Source organism: Ambystoma mexicanum, chromosome 3p (genome assembly GCF_040938575.1).
Source record: "Ambystoma mexicanum isolate Mex_15411 chromosome 3p, UKY_AmexF1_1, whole genome shotgun sequence".
Taxonomy (NCBI): domain Eukaryota; kingdom Metazoa; phylum Chordata; class Amphibia; order Caudata; family Ambystomatidae; genus Ambystoma; species Ambystoma mexicanum.
This window is the reverse complement of record NC_090925.1, coordinates 754,044,267-754,060,242: the sequence shown is the minus strand read 5'-3', so window position 1 is coordinate 754,060,242 and position 15,976 is coordinate 754,044,267. Positions and strand designations below refer to the sequence as shown.

Below are 15,976 nucleotides of genomic sequence, written 5' to 3'. Positions count from 1 at the left end.
AAAATAAGCTAAGAAACTAGTTTACATATAATGTGCTCAGTGAAAAGAGAGAATCCACATTAACATATCAGTCATATTGACTTTAAGATCTTGAACAATTGAGAAAGTCATCACTGATATTTGTTCACAGGGATTGGACCCTTAAAATGGAACTCAAACAAACCAACAAGGACAGTAAATGCTAAATTGCTGTGAAGGTAATGTGAAATCAAACCAGATTTTCAAAGACTAAAATATGAAAACAATACGTTACAGCTGTACTACTGTCTTTAACATTGAACCATTTTTGTCAATCTGACTTTGTGTTTTGTTCATCTCTCTTTTATTATTTTTGTTTAATTACCCAATAATCCTCCCCTACTCCAACCCCCAATCTCGGTGGATTTTTTTGTTTATGTTCATTTACTCACTTTTCTGTGTTAATCATACAATGTATACTTAATGAATTACTATCAGTATCAATAGCCCTTATTTGAAAAAGGCTTTCAGTAGCCGAAACACGTGTCATCACTAGGGGCGTGAAATTAAAATTGATGGCACTATAAAATATGGCGCATTCCTTGATTTCTGAGTGTACATAAACATTATTTCACTTCCTAGGTGGTTTTGTAGACCTCCTACCACCCAACTCTGATTGGATGCGACAGACAAACAATACTAGAAACGCTCAAAACAAATAAATCAAGCATTACCAAAGTGTTGCCTGGCAGAGTAGCCTCTCAAAGGAGTCTGACCATACAACCAATTAATATTACCTCTAGGATAGCCTTGACTAACAAAGGTTCCTGCTCAAGTGCCAGCATTCAACAAACAGTAAACATCCCCAAAACGAAGACCAGCTCCGTGGAAGGGCCTATCTAGATGGTTGACAGCGTCTGTGTTGCTCCGTGTTATCTTGCTCCCAAGGTGAGCGCGTTGCCCGAGAGCTATCCCCTGTGTTGCATCCACATTGCAAGGTAATGAGGTTTTAATCTATACAGGCCTGCTGTTGAAAGTATGCAAGGGGCCACCGTCTCTGCTTAGAAGATATGCATGATGGAGCCACAGGCTGCCAACACTTCAACTCCATCTTTCTTTATGTTCAAATCTTTGGTCAGTAATCACTATTTTTTTGCATATTACAGTGGGCAGCTTGAAGGTCCTGGAAAGTGTGAAAATGGCAGATGGTGTGAGATGAAAAGCTCAATATCATTGCATAACAGGACATTGCAGAGTGGGGGGGGGGGCAGTACTCTGAACGGCCCAGCAACTTCAGTGACTGGGAGCAACAGGGGAGAAAATGTAATGTTGGTTTTACCACAGTTAGTCCGCTATACTAGAATCTCTGGTGCACTGAATGGCTGGTGAGACTATGGGCCGCATTACGAGGTTGGAGGTAGTCATGGCGCTACTAGCGCCATGACTACCTCCAATACCGGTACCGAGTACACCCTCGTTCAATGGGGACTTACCGGTCTATTCTGACCTTTGCGGGACTGGTAAATCCCCATTGAAAAAGCCATTCCCCATTCCCATTTCAGCCCCTTTAGGGCTCAATGGGAAGGGGGAAGGCGCTAATTTGCGGTACCGTTATTAGCTCTGAAGTCCCTTAACAGGTAAAACCAGGCGTTAAGGAAGGGACCCGCTAAGGGACCTCGGAATAGGTGCCCCGTATCCCTTTGCGCCCTCCTTGTAATGAGGCCCAATGTCTGTCTGTCAAATCAAGTTATACGAGACTAGGGGAGGGCCAGTGCCGCAATAATTAAATTCTATGTGACAGTATTGGAGCCACTAGCAGAGGAGCACCAGGGTACACCAATTTGTCCCTACACTTATTAAAACTTCCTATTGTAAGGGTGGAAACGTAATCACTTCTAAGCACTCCAATTTTTGCAGTTGAAATCAGGGTGAGATTACATTATTTGCCCAGGATCACACACTAAACACGGAAGCAGGGATTTTCACCCACTCTGCAATTTGGGCACAGCCAGCTACTTCCACACTTTATTTGGACCAAATATTTAAGATTTGGGTGTCAAGGCCTACAATAATACTGTCCTATAGAGCCTTTACTTCTTGTTTTCCTTTGCATTGGGAACTTTTTTTGGTGTTGGTATTCCACCTTGCAGCTGTACCTTTGGTTTAGCGATCATTTAGTTTTCCCATCCTATTCATGTTGCACTGCCCTTTGAGGACTGCACCAACCTGGATGATTATAGAGGGGTGGAGTAGAGGCAGTGATGGCGCACTGAAATGCAACTGGGAGGCTTGCATCTCCTTCTTACTTGACTTAAGTATATGTAGCACATGCTAGCCAATGTTTGCACTGTTCTGCGCCCCCCCTTGCACCAAGTTGGCGGCTAAGTGCAAATGCGGTCATATAACTCCCGCTGATGTCACATCCTATATTTGGGCACCCCCCGGGAAATTCATAAATCGGCTCCCCTGGCTGTGTTCTGTATTTACCGTAGTTTTCTGGTAAGGTAGTCCGGCATTCCATGATGGATGCTGTTTGTGTAGTCTATTCTTGACATGACAAGGGATATGATGGCGAGTGTTCTATATGGGAAGGCAAAGAAAGGTATTATCTGCTTGATTGTGTGCAGGTGGAAGACGCACTTATTTACTACTCTGTTGACTTGTGGTTCCAGTGTTAAGTCATTACCAATTAATATTCCGAAATGTTTAACCACATTGGAAGGTTCCGGTCGATTTCCCATTTTGGTAGGCCATGGACTCTGGTCTTGGTTCGACGGACCGATGGGCGTGATCATGATTTCTGTTTTGTCCCGGTTGAGTTTAAAGCTGTTGGTACTCTTTTTTCTGTGAAGCAGTTGATAAGGGTTGGGTCTTGTTCTCCACTAGTGTTGATTTTGTAGCTGATTTTTGTGTTGTCTGCTTGATTGTAGCAAGTGAGACCATGGGCCTCATTACGAGTTTGGAGGTAGCCATGGAGCTATTAGCCCCATGGCTGCCTCCAAACCGGGCTCCTTTTCCGGGTTCCTGCAATGGGGACTTACCGGGTCATTCCGACAAAGGAGGACCTGGTAAATCCTCCTTGCAGGAACCATTCCCCATTCACATTTGAGCCCCCATAGGGCTCAATGGGAATGGGGATGGAGGTAACAATGGGCACATTATTAGTGTCCCATTGTTACCTCCCTCTTCCCATCGCGGGACCCGGAAAGGACACCTGGTTTTATTCAGGCGTCCAATCCGGGTCCCGCGATGGGAAGCTCGTAATCAGCCCTGATGGAAGGAAGGGGGCCGGTCCCGTACCGGCACCCTTCATTCCGTCAGCGCCTGCCTCGTAATGAGGCCCCATGTCTTTTGAAGTGGGTGATGAGAGGGGTCATGTAGATGTTGAAGGGCAGTAGTGAGAGTGATGAGCCTTGTGTACCTCTGCAGGTTGTTGCATGAGGTGCTGAGTTGAAGGGGTTTAGCCACGTTGTTTTGTTCTTTCTGCTAGGAAGGATTTTATCTATGGTAACGTATAGTAAGTGTATCCTTTTTATATAACCTTGATTGGACATTCCCTTTTATTTTGTACTGTGATACTGAGTTGTTTGGGCCGCTGCTAGTTCACTTTCACTCCCCTCTTAAGAGCATAGTCTTCCCTCGGCCCACGTTACGACAAAAGGCAAAAGAGATATATTTCTTACCTGTCCCGGTTTTACCTTTATGACTGCATTTTGTTTTGGGTGGTTAGTAGTTTGAGGGCTGAGCGGGCCATTTTACCCCTACTCATCTTTGTACTCCTACATAGCAGAATCCAATTTATCACACTGGTGGCAGAGGTGGGATTTGAAATAGACTTTGCTTACAGCTCAGCCCACCAAAATAAAAGTGTGAGGGCTGAGTGGCCCATTTTACCACTATTAATCCTTATGCTCCTTTGTACCAGAATCCAATTTGTCACACATAAAAGGTTGCTGGCCCTTTTAAATACAACAGATATGGCATGGGCAACAGGCACAGCAACAGTGGTTCAAGTATGTGCTGCACAACTATAGCAAAGCAGCATTTCGAACTTCTCTAACACACAACGCAGATACAGCAGCGCAGGCTGCAGAACATTCATCTCCCACGGCACAGAAACAGCAAAGAAGCACTACAGGCAGCGACAGCCAAAGCCTGTTTCCCTCAAATCGGTACCTGATAAAAGGATTCTTTAAAACGTCTATCCCTTGGTAAGAAAAAATGTAGGCTGTTGGTAAAAACGTCCACGTTTCACAGTTACCACCCTTAGCTCTTGTATGCTTTCACGTCCACCGGGACCCGGAGTACCAACACCAAAAAAAGTTCCCAATGCAAGGGAAAACAAGAAGTAAAGACTCTGTAGGACAGTATTATTGTAGGCCTTGACACCCAAATCTTAAATATTTGGTCCAAATAAAGCGTGGAAGAAGGTGGCTGTGCCCAAATTGAAGAGTGGATTAAAATCCCTGCTTCCCTGTTTAGTGTGTGATCCTGGGCAAATAATGTAATCTCACCCTGACTTCAACTGCAAAAATTGGAGTGCTTAGAAGTGATTACGTTTACACCCTTACAATAGGACAGTTTTAATAAGTGTAGGGACAAATTGATGTACCCTGGTGCTCCTCTGTTAGTGGCTCCAATACTGTCACATAGAATTTCATTATTGCGGCACTGGCCCTCCCCTAGTCTCGTATCACTTGATTTGACAGGTAGACATAAGGCCTCATTACGAGTCCGGCAACAACCAGCCGGTTTTTCCGGCTCGGTTACCGCCGGACTCGTATTACCATTCTGCCTCCGTGACTCCCGGAATTACCAGGGCATTACGACCCTGGTGTCCGGGAATTCCGGAGGCGGAATTCGGTAAATCCTCATTCCCATTGAGTCCGACAGGACTCAATGGGAATGGGGAAGTGGAAACACTGGCACCATCTCGTGATGGTGCTGGTGTTTCCACGTCCGCCTGCCGGCGGGTGGTGTTAAACCCGCCAGGTCAGACCTGGCGGGAACGCCACCTCCCGCCTGCAGGACTCGAGATCGGGCGGTCCGGAATTAACAGTGGCAGCGGGTTTACCGCGACTGTTATTTCCGGACCGCCCGACCCGTAATGAGGCCCATAGTCTCACTAGTGAGTCAGTGCACCAGAGATTCCAGTATAGCGGACTAACTGCAGTAGAACCAACATTACATTTTCTCCCCTGTTGCTCCCAGTCACTGAAGTTGCTTGGCCCGTCCAGAGTACTGTCCCCCACTCTGCAATGCCCTGTTATGCAATGATATTGAGCTTTTCATTGCACACCATGTGCCATTTTCCCACTTTCCAGGACCTACAGGCCGCGCACTGTGATATGCTAAAAAATATTATTGCTGACCGGGTGCATCTCTTTCTCTGGATAGTTTCAAAGACAGGACTGCCACCTAATTCACTTTTGATTTATCAAAGCCGCATGGATAGTTTTAAGGGTAACTTCCCACTAAAGCATCGCTAGCAGCATTGCTATTTACACAGTCCCACGCGGATTTTAAGAACCATTAAAATGAGAGGCGACCAGTGGCACGTTTTCAGGCAACCCCAGCAAGTTTATTCCCCGCTCCCCCTGCACATAAATGTAGCAATATGTTTCTGCATGTGTTCACGGGTATTTACAAAGACCAGGGCTGCCTGCAGCTATGGTTATGGAAGCTAGTCTAGGAATGCTTGAATTCTGAAAACACACAGAGCGTGTCCCGCCCAAAGCCGATAACGACTTATCCACGCCTAGCAGCCTCGCAGGAATATGGGCTATAACTCAATAGGGTGACATGATTGATGTCGTTGGCAGAGGAAAAGCAAGCAATTACGCAAATACTCGTGCAGTCACACGATGCGTATTTGTTCTCTCCCGCCCTTTTAGCCCTCCCCCCACCCCACCCCTCATTCCTCCAGTCTTCACATGTGGGGTTCCAGAAAGAAGAGGGGAGGAGGAGGGTGGAAGGGCGGGATGGCGAGAGGCATGCAAACGGACTCTACTATATAAAAGAGAGAGGAGTGTCGCACTCCAGCAGAAAACCCAGGAACGAGAAGATTGTACAGGTACGTCATGCCCTAGAACAGCCAGTCTTCCCAGCCCATCAAAGAAAGGTTAAATACCCCCGCTCTGGTGAATGGCCGACGACCCCACCCCCAAGACTGCCTGGCCCTCCTAGGCGAGAGGCCACGGGTCCTGGTAGCAGGAAAGATAGCCTTGCCTTTGTAGGTCAGCAAATGGCTTCATTTTATTTTAAATATGTTTAAGCCATACTATTTTTAAGGAGGATGTTCGATGGCGAGACTGAGGCACCAGGGAAGAACTTTCCAGAGCCCGGGGGTGACCGTGATGCTCAGGTGAAGGTGACCCCATTACCCGTTTTAAATGTTAATGTTAAAGGATATTTATACCGCGCACTATCACCACCAGAGTGGTCCCTGGTGCTCTTGCGGAACTGAGAAAAAACGGGTCGGTTGGGGTGCCTTTGTAGGAGAAAGTTTGGAGAAAGAGCAAGGGAGCTGTGATGTGCTGTTGGCAGCTTCAGTTAGGTTAACACAGTTCGCTGAGCTTTTTGGTGTGGTAGCCCGTCAGTATCCGTTGTGTAAGGCTATGTGTGGTTTGTTTGTTGTTGCTGTGTAGTGAAGTGCGTGTGGTTTGCTGTGGTTTTAGAGGTATCATTGTATTTAGTTAAAGTTTGAGAGATGTATGCAGAGGGGTGAGGTTTTAGTAGGGTTGGTTATTAGCATTGTTGTCTGAAGAGACGCACACTCATTTTGAGGGTCCTCTCTCGTGTGACTCAAGGTAATAGTCACAATCCTCTCTGGATGCGACGCAGGCTAATATTCACAGTTCTATCTTAGTGTGGCACAGGCTAATAGTCACAGTAGTTCTATCTTAGTGTGGCACAGGCTAATAGTCACAGTTCTATCTTAGTGTGGCACAGGCTAATAGTCACAGTTCTATCTTAGTGTGGCACAGGCTAATGGTCACAGTTCTATCTTAGTGTGGCACAGGCTAATAATCACTGTCCTCTTTAGATGTGACTCAAGGTAATATTCACAATCCTCTCTGGATGCGACGCAGGCTAAAACAACAAGCAGAGGGCAGACAACTCTGGGCCGAGTTTGCAGGTGGGTGGGGAGGGTCAGTGAGACGCCCCGATGCGAAACACGTATATTAGCTTGAGGGGTGAACAAAGCAGAGGGGGAGATGCCATCATGGCAGCCGATTTGGTTTAGTGGCTACTGTTGCTGGTGTTCCAACCAGTGGTGAGTGACCTCCACTCCCGGCATCAGCATTTTACTAAAACGTGCAGGATTCTAAGAAAACCACTGTATCACCCTCTGCCGCGCTAATCTTCAAAACCACCCACAGTCTGATATCTACTGCGCTCACTCCCTGCACACCCCCAGCTTCTATGACCAGACCCCACACTGCACAACGGGACGTGCTCCTAGCAAATTCCTGCGGCCTCTCCTTGAAGCACCCTCCATGCTGCTGCAGCTTTGATTTCTTTTAAACAACAAACGAGATGGGAATGGCCACACTAGACTGCACGGATGAAAAGAGTCAATGCGGGCTAATAGGGCACCCATCTTCGTGGGCCCGATGCTTAGACATATGCATAAGTTACTCTCACTCCTCTCTGCATATGGGGAAGGAAGCCACACCCCAGTGGCATCCAAAATAATTGGGGGCCATCAGCCTACTTCTGAGTGTCTCATGGCAAGCTTGGCCAGAGGTCAGCAAGTCTCCAGGTGGCGCCATGTAGATATTAAATACAATGGGGCCTGGTCTGGACTGAAGGGCGTGCCCTTCCATCACTGGTAGTCTCCCAAACGACGTAGTATTCAGCGCGTTGTTGGGGTAGAACCAAGGGACAGTTACGTGATAACATGTCTTTGGAGGGTGTCTAAAGAACAGAAGGACCTAGGAGGACAGAATGTTGGAAAGTCAGGTTCCTGAAATATTCACCAGTGAAGTTCATAGACTGGTTTGACAGTGAGGGGATGCGTGTGTACCATTAAAATGCGTAATAAGAACACCTGTCGTTTATAGTACTACTCAACAGTGACTGTGCTTGTGGCCGCAAGTGCTGTCTGAAACCCATCCATGTTATGGCCAGAGTTTAATATGCAAAGGCAGGCTTTGTGAACAAGCTGCTTTTTGGTTTCCCAGCTCAAGGAGGGTTCTACAGGTGGTATTATGTTTCCTGCATTATTTTCAAGAACATCTTTGAAGATATTGGAGGCCATGTCAGTGGAAGTGGCAGCTGCGGAGGGTGGGCGGGCCTTTCAGAAGATATTTCATTGTAGACGCAGGGGCTTGAGAGTGGTTGGCTGTACAGTTGAGTCTGCTTATGGTGAAAGATGGTTTTATACGTCACCAATGACCTGAAGATATGAGTTTTCACCTAGCTTTGGTGATTTGGGGCACCGCCAATGTTTTTCTGAATGAGGACTGGTGGGTGGTACCGCACCTGCAGCGTGCCAGAAGGTGTTCTTCTTCGCGTTCCTGGTTTAAGGTTTTTCATTGGCACTGGGACAGCCAGGGTCAAGGTGGAGGCAGAGACCAAGTGTTGCTTAGAAGGCCAGATGGTGTGGAGAGAGAAGGGGTAGAGAAAGTGAGATGGACATGACACGAGGACAGTCCAGTAGAACCTCGTTGGTATTCAGATAATCTGCTGCCGCTTCCCTTTTGTCGATCACTTGGAATCAATATTTCTGGAAGCCTGAGGGGTTTAAACAAAGTGTTGGTTATGGGAAACAAGCCAGAAAGGAATGAGACAGAAAGGTAGTGGAATTAGGTTGTGTATGGGGGTGGTCGATCAACTGAACGTTTGGACAAGATGTCAACAAGAAGATGTCAAGGGGGCATGGTCTGACTAGCGCTACTATGCCAGCATGAAGGGCAAGAGGCTAGTGTTCAGCACGTTATCAATGATGCCTGAAGCCAACCAGGTGGCAGATACCCTCTTTAATTGGCCCAAAGTGACAGTGATGCCCCTCGAGCCTCACGTGCACACAGTGGATAAAGTCAGATATTGCCATTTTTTTGGTATTGATTCAGCTGACGTTAATTAACCTTTCAATACATAAATCCATTACTGAGTCCTATGAACTTGGAGGCCTGGCTGTGGCTTTCCTTAGCAGGGAAATGCTCTTGAGGGCAGTGCCAGCCTGGCCTCCCATGAATGAGGCAGGTGGAAACGGGCACATAAGGGGCTGTACCCGACTCTCGCAGCACAGGTAAAAACAACCATGTGGGTGACAGCCTGACAGCCCAGATAAGAGACCATACCCCCCTCTCTCGGCGCAGGTAAAACAGCCAGATCTTCGCAGCCCAGGTGAAAGACCGCCTGACCTCCCAGGCAAGAGATGAGCTTAACTTCCTCGGTAAGAGACAGTGTGGTCTTTCCATTCGAGATCAGACTACCTGACCCTCCAGTGTAGAGACCAGCCCTGGAAAGAGATACACAGGCCCTCCTATTTACGGGGCAGCCTACACACCCAAGGCAGGAATTATCCAGACTCGTCAAGGGGCAAGATGGCATGAGTCTCTCAGGGCAGGTGAGTGACAGGCAATCTGTCCCTCCAATCCCAGAGCAGAGGCAGTGTAGCCCCTCCAGATAAGAGAAAGACCGACACAAGCGGCTTAACTCACAGATAAGAGACAGCCTGCGCTCAGATGTCCAGGGAGGAAGCAGTCGGATCTCCTCAGACCATGGTAGAGATAGCATGACGAATTTCACCTGCCAGCTCTGGAAAGAGACAACCAGGCAATCCAACCCAGTGTAGTAAACGGCCAAACCCTCCCCTGTACGAGCCAGCCTGCTCCTCTCGGATAAGAGACCCGTGAGACATCCTCCGGCCCAGGTAAGTGACTGCCTGTTACTTATGGAGAAGAGACAGCTTGATCTTTTCAGGTACGTGTTGACCTGAGTGTGAACTCCCCATAGAGCCTCCTTTCTGTGTACATTTATGGCTTTTGTCCGTAGCCACCAGGGAGCAGCCACTTACATTTTACAGTACTCCAGAGAGCTGTGCCCAGTGATGTAAGTGGGGTGAGGAATCCATGCACGTTCTAACAAGGTTGTGTGGCCTAAGTGTATGAAGCAGGAGGGGGGCTAGAAGTTGCCCCCAAGGGCACTGGAGTCAAGTTAGAGAGGCGAGTGTATTTCTATCACTTGGTTTGCTGCACCCACCTCCCCTTTTGTTTCTTGATCCCCGGGGTGCACCAAAAGGTATCATAGCAGTAGGCCCGCCTCTCCTTCTGTTTCTTTATCAGAGGCACTGACCTCCACGGGCAGCCCTTTTACCAGGAGCTATCCTCCCGGGACATTGCGTATGTGTCTTTAGTTGCTTTAATGTGTGCAGTGTGTTGTTTTGTGACATAACCATGATTTTAATGTTTGACTCCATAGCAGGACGTCGCACCCCTTCGTGGTCTCCCTCTTATTTTGAACTGTATGCGTAGGTGATACTGTGACAAGATATTAACCCCCTTGTCTGCTCTCTCCCACCTTCTAGCACTGAGAGGACAAGATGAGGACCCTGCTGATCTGCGTTGTGGCTGCCGCATTCCTGCTGCAATGTAAGCCTCTTGCCTCTTCACTGGGGGGTGGGGGGGCGGGGCGGGGCGTAGGAGCTGCTGCGGGGGTAACTGCAGAGGGTATGTCACCACTCCACCATCCTAAAGACTGCCCCACCCCCCCCCCCACCACGCAGAGATTGAACGCATGAGGAGAATCGGAGAGGCGGGCACTGGGAATATGGATATGGGAACTTCTAGTGGTAAACAATCCTTTCACCAGGGCAGTTTCTAGCCCATTTGGTGCCCAGGGCGAAACACTAGGAATGCGTCCATCCCGCGGCCCACTCCCACCGCACCCCACTCCCACTGCCCCCCTGCGTGCCACTCCCAAACTCAATATAACACTGCTAAACAAATGATTCAATTACTTTGAAGTAACTCCTTGGACAAAGCAGAGTACACAAACAGTATATACTACTTTTAAAGTTTTGTGTCCATTTTTAGTCTATGTTAAGGGCACTCTCCTTGACTTTGCTGGTGCGAAAGCATTTCTAAAGCAACAGTGGGCCACGGGGACCAGTGGGGGCACACAGTGGGACATGGGGACCATGGGAACCAGTGGAACACGGGGACACAGTGGGAGCACAAAGCGGAACACAGGGTCCAGTGGGGGCACACAGTGGGATACGGGGACCAGTGGGGGAACACAGTGGGACACAGGGACACATTGGGGGCACACAGTGGGACATGGGGACCATGGGAACCAGTGGAACACGGGGACGCAGTGGGGGCACAACAGTGGGATACAGGGACACAGTGGGGGCACAACAGTGGGAAAAGGGGACCAGTGGGGCAGACAGTGGGGGCACACAGTGGGACACTGGGGGCACACAGTGGGACACAGGGACACAGTGGGGCACAACAGTGGGACACGGGGACCAGTGGGGGCACACAGTGGGACACAGGGACACATTGGGGGCACACAGTGGGACATGGGGACCATGGGAACCAGTGGAACACGGGGACACAGTGGGGGCACAACAGTGGGATACAGGGACACAGGGGGGGAACAACAGTGGGAAAAGGGGACCAGTGGGGCAGACAGAGGGGGCACACAGTGGGACACTGGGGGCACACAGTGGGACACAGGCACACAGTGGGGCACAACAGTGGGACACGGGGACCAGTGGGGGGACACAGTGGGGCACAACAGTGGGACACGGGGACCAGTGGGGGCACAACAGTGGGAAAAGGGGACCAGTGAAAACACTCTCATACTTTTGCGCTGACACGAACACACACTCAGTACACGCACACGAGAGCAATTATAGATAGTACGGGTCCGACAGGGAAAACACAAAGGCGTCAAGGGCTTGGTAAGGACTGAGCCACTTAGAACAAAGCATAATAAAACAAACATGGCACCTACCTTCTTTCTGATGAAGCGGTGCACTGTGCACACACATGAGTCCGAGCTGCAAAGAAATCTTCTTTCTGCCAGGAACGCTGAAAGGAAAGCAGTGAAGTCTTCCTTCTTCACAGGGTCCAAGATAGGGAGGCCAGGACCGCAGAAAGGAAAGCAGCCTTTTGGCTTACTGCACAAAAACCCAGACTCATTTAAAAGTGGAAAAGGTCGCTTTAATGTGACAGGCCCAAGCTTACAATCAAAACGCTTAACTGGCTCCACGGCCTAACAAGCTAAATAGCTATTTGAACAATCAATTAAATAACTTAAACATTTTCCATTTTCCCCCCAACAATTAAATAATTAAATAACCAATTTCCTCCCTAATGATCCCTTGGATCCTACCGCATCCTTGCCCCTTTTCCAGGCGTCCCGCTTTCCCCCCCAGGGGCCATGCCCCTCCAGGCTCAATACCTGATCCCCCGGGGTGACCTGCTTGTGCAAACAGCGCCACCCCCTCCTTTCCCGTGTCATTCCCCCATTGTGCTTCCCTCCCCCCACATCAAAAGGGGCCATGCCCCCGGCGCCCCGACCCACTTTGACCCCATTAACTCCCCTCTACACCAAACTCCCCCTTCCTGTGACCTGCAGCCAGCCTGACCTGCCACATCAGCAACAATATTACACACACCTTTCACGATGCCCTGACCTGTCACACCAAACTACCATCCCTACCCTCCTAACAGACCCCCAAAACCATAACCCCCCCGCATAATCCCCTGAAAAAACGCCCCCCCCTATTCCATAACTGACACCACCCTAAACAAAATGAAGGGGTGGGAGGGCGGGACAATCACCAAGTCCTAACTGTCGCCTGCCTCCCGAACCTTCCCTGAGCCCTTAAATACCCCTGGAGGGGCGCTCTGCACCCCACGGCCACTCGCTGGCCGTGTGCAGCGCCAAAAAACTCCCCGGGGGGAAACGCTTCGCGTTCCCCCCGGGACTCCCCTTTTGGCTTACTGCACAAAAACCCAGACTCATTTAAAAGTGGAAAAGGTCGCTTTAATGTGACAGGCCCAAGCTTACAATCAAAACGCTTAACTGGCTCCATGGCCTAACAAGCTAAATAGCTATTTGAACAATCAATTAAATAACTTAAACATTTTCCATTTTCCCCCCAACAATTAAATAATTAAATAACCAATTTCCTCCCTAATGATCCCTTGGATCCTACCGTATCCTTGCACCTTTTCCAGGCGTCCCGCTTTCTCCCCAGGGGCCATGCCCCTCCAGGCTCAATACCTGATCCCCCGGGGTGACCTGCTTGTGCAAACAGCGCCACCCTCTCCTTTCCCGTGTCATTCCCCCATTGTGCTTCCCTCCCCCCACATCAAAAGGGGCCATGCCCCCGGCACCAGAAAAACCCTCCCCCGAGGAGTTCTTTCTGCCCCAACCCCCCCCCATTTTCTACCTCAAACTTTTCACCCAGTCTCCCAGCCACGAACCCAAGTCCGCCAGGTACTGACTATTCCCATACATGGACAAGTGTACCCCATCCTCTCTAAAGATAAGAAACCCCTCATATGTTATTTCTTTATGGTCCATGACCCTCACCGCCACTGACGCACAACATTTTTCCATTTACCTGTTTATCCCCTTCCTGGCCCGCTCTATTGCTCCCTCATTTCTTGCTCCCCTCCAAACTCTTCTCGGCAACAACTTAGTCCACACCACCACCGCTTGAGGCCACATATCCCTAATCCACCCTAAGTCCCTCTTCATTTTTCTCAGCAGAGCCACCCCCGTATCCCTAACCAGGTCATTCTCCCCAGCATGCAGCATCACCACCCGAGGAACTCCATAGCGTTCCCTCATTCCTGCCAATATGGGCAGCAGCTGATCCCACCGCAGGCCCCCCAAACCGTGCCACCTCACCACCACTTCCTTATAACTGCACCCCAATTGCCTTCCAAACACCCTTTTCTCCGCCTCTTTGCCAGCCCACTTCACAATCGAATGTCCAACAATCCAAACTTGCGCCAACTCCCCCTTCCTTTGCGCAGCATCTGAAACAGAAATTACAACAAATTACCGACAAGTCAACTTATTACAAAACAAAACAATTTGCCCCACAGGTCCTCCACCAACTTTCTTCAACAATCCCCTTTCCCAAAATCCCTAACGTAACCCTTTTATTTTCCCGACCTCCAACGCCCCAAGCATTTCACCTTTTCTTCCGAAAAACCCACTCTGCTACCCTCAGATGCTGCGCCCATCCTTAAAGAATGAGTCCCAAACTCCTCCCCCTTTTCTCCTACCCTGCCCAACACCTTACGCAATACCCCCAGCACCTGTGCTGCTGTAACTGGCGATCCATCCGAATGCTGGAAAACCAAACCTGAGTCAACCCCACAGCGCTCCTTCCACACCTTGCCCGCCTTAACTGGGCATAGAGCCTCGCTCCCTCGACCCAGCAGGACCCAAGAGCCCCTTCCCTTCTGATCCGTCTTGGACCTTTTAATCTTGATGTCTAAACCTTCCTCTGTAATTTGCACATCTTCCCACTGCAGCCTCCCTACCCCCCTTGTCCCCCAACCAACTCAGAAACCCTGAAGGCCCCAAAAAATAACCATGTAAAACAAGCCGCAAACAGTTCCCCTTCCCATACCGACCAGCAAACTCCCCCCAAAACCTCAATCAACCTCTGCAGCAATTCAGCCGATATCGGCCTCCTCTTATCCTTATCCCTCTTACTCTCCCTTGCCCATCCTTCCAACATCCTACTCGCCATCTCCCCCCCACTTGGTTGAAAACCCCAAAACCATTTTCCGTAAAAGGAAATCCCCGCTAGCTTTCCTGTTATCGTTGCCCTTGACCAGCCCCTATCCATGCACCTCAGCAGGAAATTAATAACATCGTCCTCCTCCGCTCTTCCGCATCCCATCTACCCCTCCAACTACAAGCTCCTCCTTTAATAAAATCCTCCCAGGCCCTCCTGTATGACTTCTTAGATGCCGCGGCCAATGAACCCTCCACCAGTGCAAGTGCTCTCAGCTTCCTATCTTCCACAGCTCCTTCGGGATCTGCTGCCCCTCCTGATCTGCCTCTGGAGCCAATCCACAGAATCTCTGGCATTGAAAACGAGATAATGCATCAGCGATGCCATTATCCTTCCCTGGCACATGTGTTGCCTTAAACACCACATTCCATTCCATGCAACGCAGGACAAATTCTCTCATCAGCCTTGCCACCCTCTGATCCCTCGCTGACTGCCTGTTCACCACATGGACCACGCATTCGTTGTCTACATTGAAATTCACCTTCTTATTTCGCAACTCCTTCCCCCACAACTCCAATTCTACTAGTAATGGAAAAAATTCAAGAAATGCTATGCTCCTCCCTTCCCTCAACCATCTCTCTGGCCACTTTTCGGCACACCATTTTCCCCCCCAAAACACTCCAAAACCACCGGCCCCCGCTGCATCCGAGAGAATCTGAACTTCCCATGTCACTGGGTCTCCCTGCAACCACATTGACGTTCCATTGAAACTCTCCAAAAAGCGCAACCAAATCCTGCAATCCTCCCTCACTGCCCCCGATACTCTTATCCGGTGATGTGGGCACTTCGCTCTCGCCATGGCCCTTGCCATGTTCCTGCAAAACGTCCTCCCCGGGGCCACCACCTTACATGCAAAATTCAGATGCCCAACCAATCTCTGCATCTGCACCAGCATCATTTTCTTGGCCCCCACCGCTTTTTCCAGCAGTACCACCAATTTGCTCACCTTGTCGTGTGGCAAGCGTGAGGTCATGGCCACTGAATCCAACTCAATTCCCAGAAATGTTAACACCACTGCCGGCCCTTCTGTTTTGTCTTCGGCTAAGGGTACCCCCAGCTCCTCCATCAAGTCTTGAAACAACTTTAGCATTCCTTTGCAATCCTCCTCCCTTTTTGCCCCGCTAATGAACAGAAAGTCATCCAAATAGTGCAACACCCTCTCCCACCCTGAGCTGAATGAGAAGACCCACTGCAAAAAAGAGCTAAATCGTTCAAACAACGCACAGGAAATTG

General features: G+C 49.4%; 1 protein-coding gene across 1 annotated transcript in view; it reads left to right on the top strand.

Moving 5' to 3' along the window:
- The first annotated feature begins 5,895 nt into the window (after window positions 1-5,895).
- Window positions 5,896-15,976, top strand: part of LOC138580806 (uncharacterized) — a 34,740-nt gene continuing 24,659 nt past the window's right edge. Inside the window, exons 1-2 of the mRNA XM_069651657.1 lie at window positions 5,896-6,031; window positions 10,496-10,559. Of these exons, the coding sequence (XP_069507758.1) occupies window positions 10,511-10,559 (49 nt within the window). The 5' untranslated portion in view covers window positions 5,896-6,031; window positions 10,496-10,510. The remainder of the gene's footprint in view (window positions 6,032-10,495; window positions 10,560-15,976) is intronic.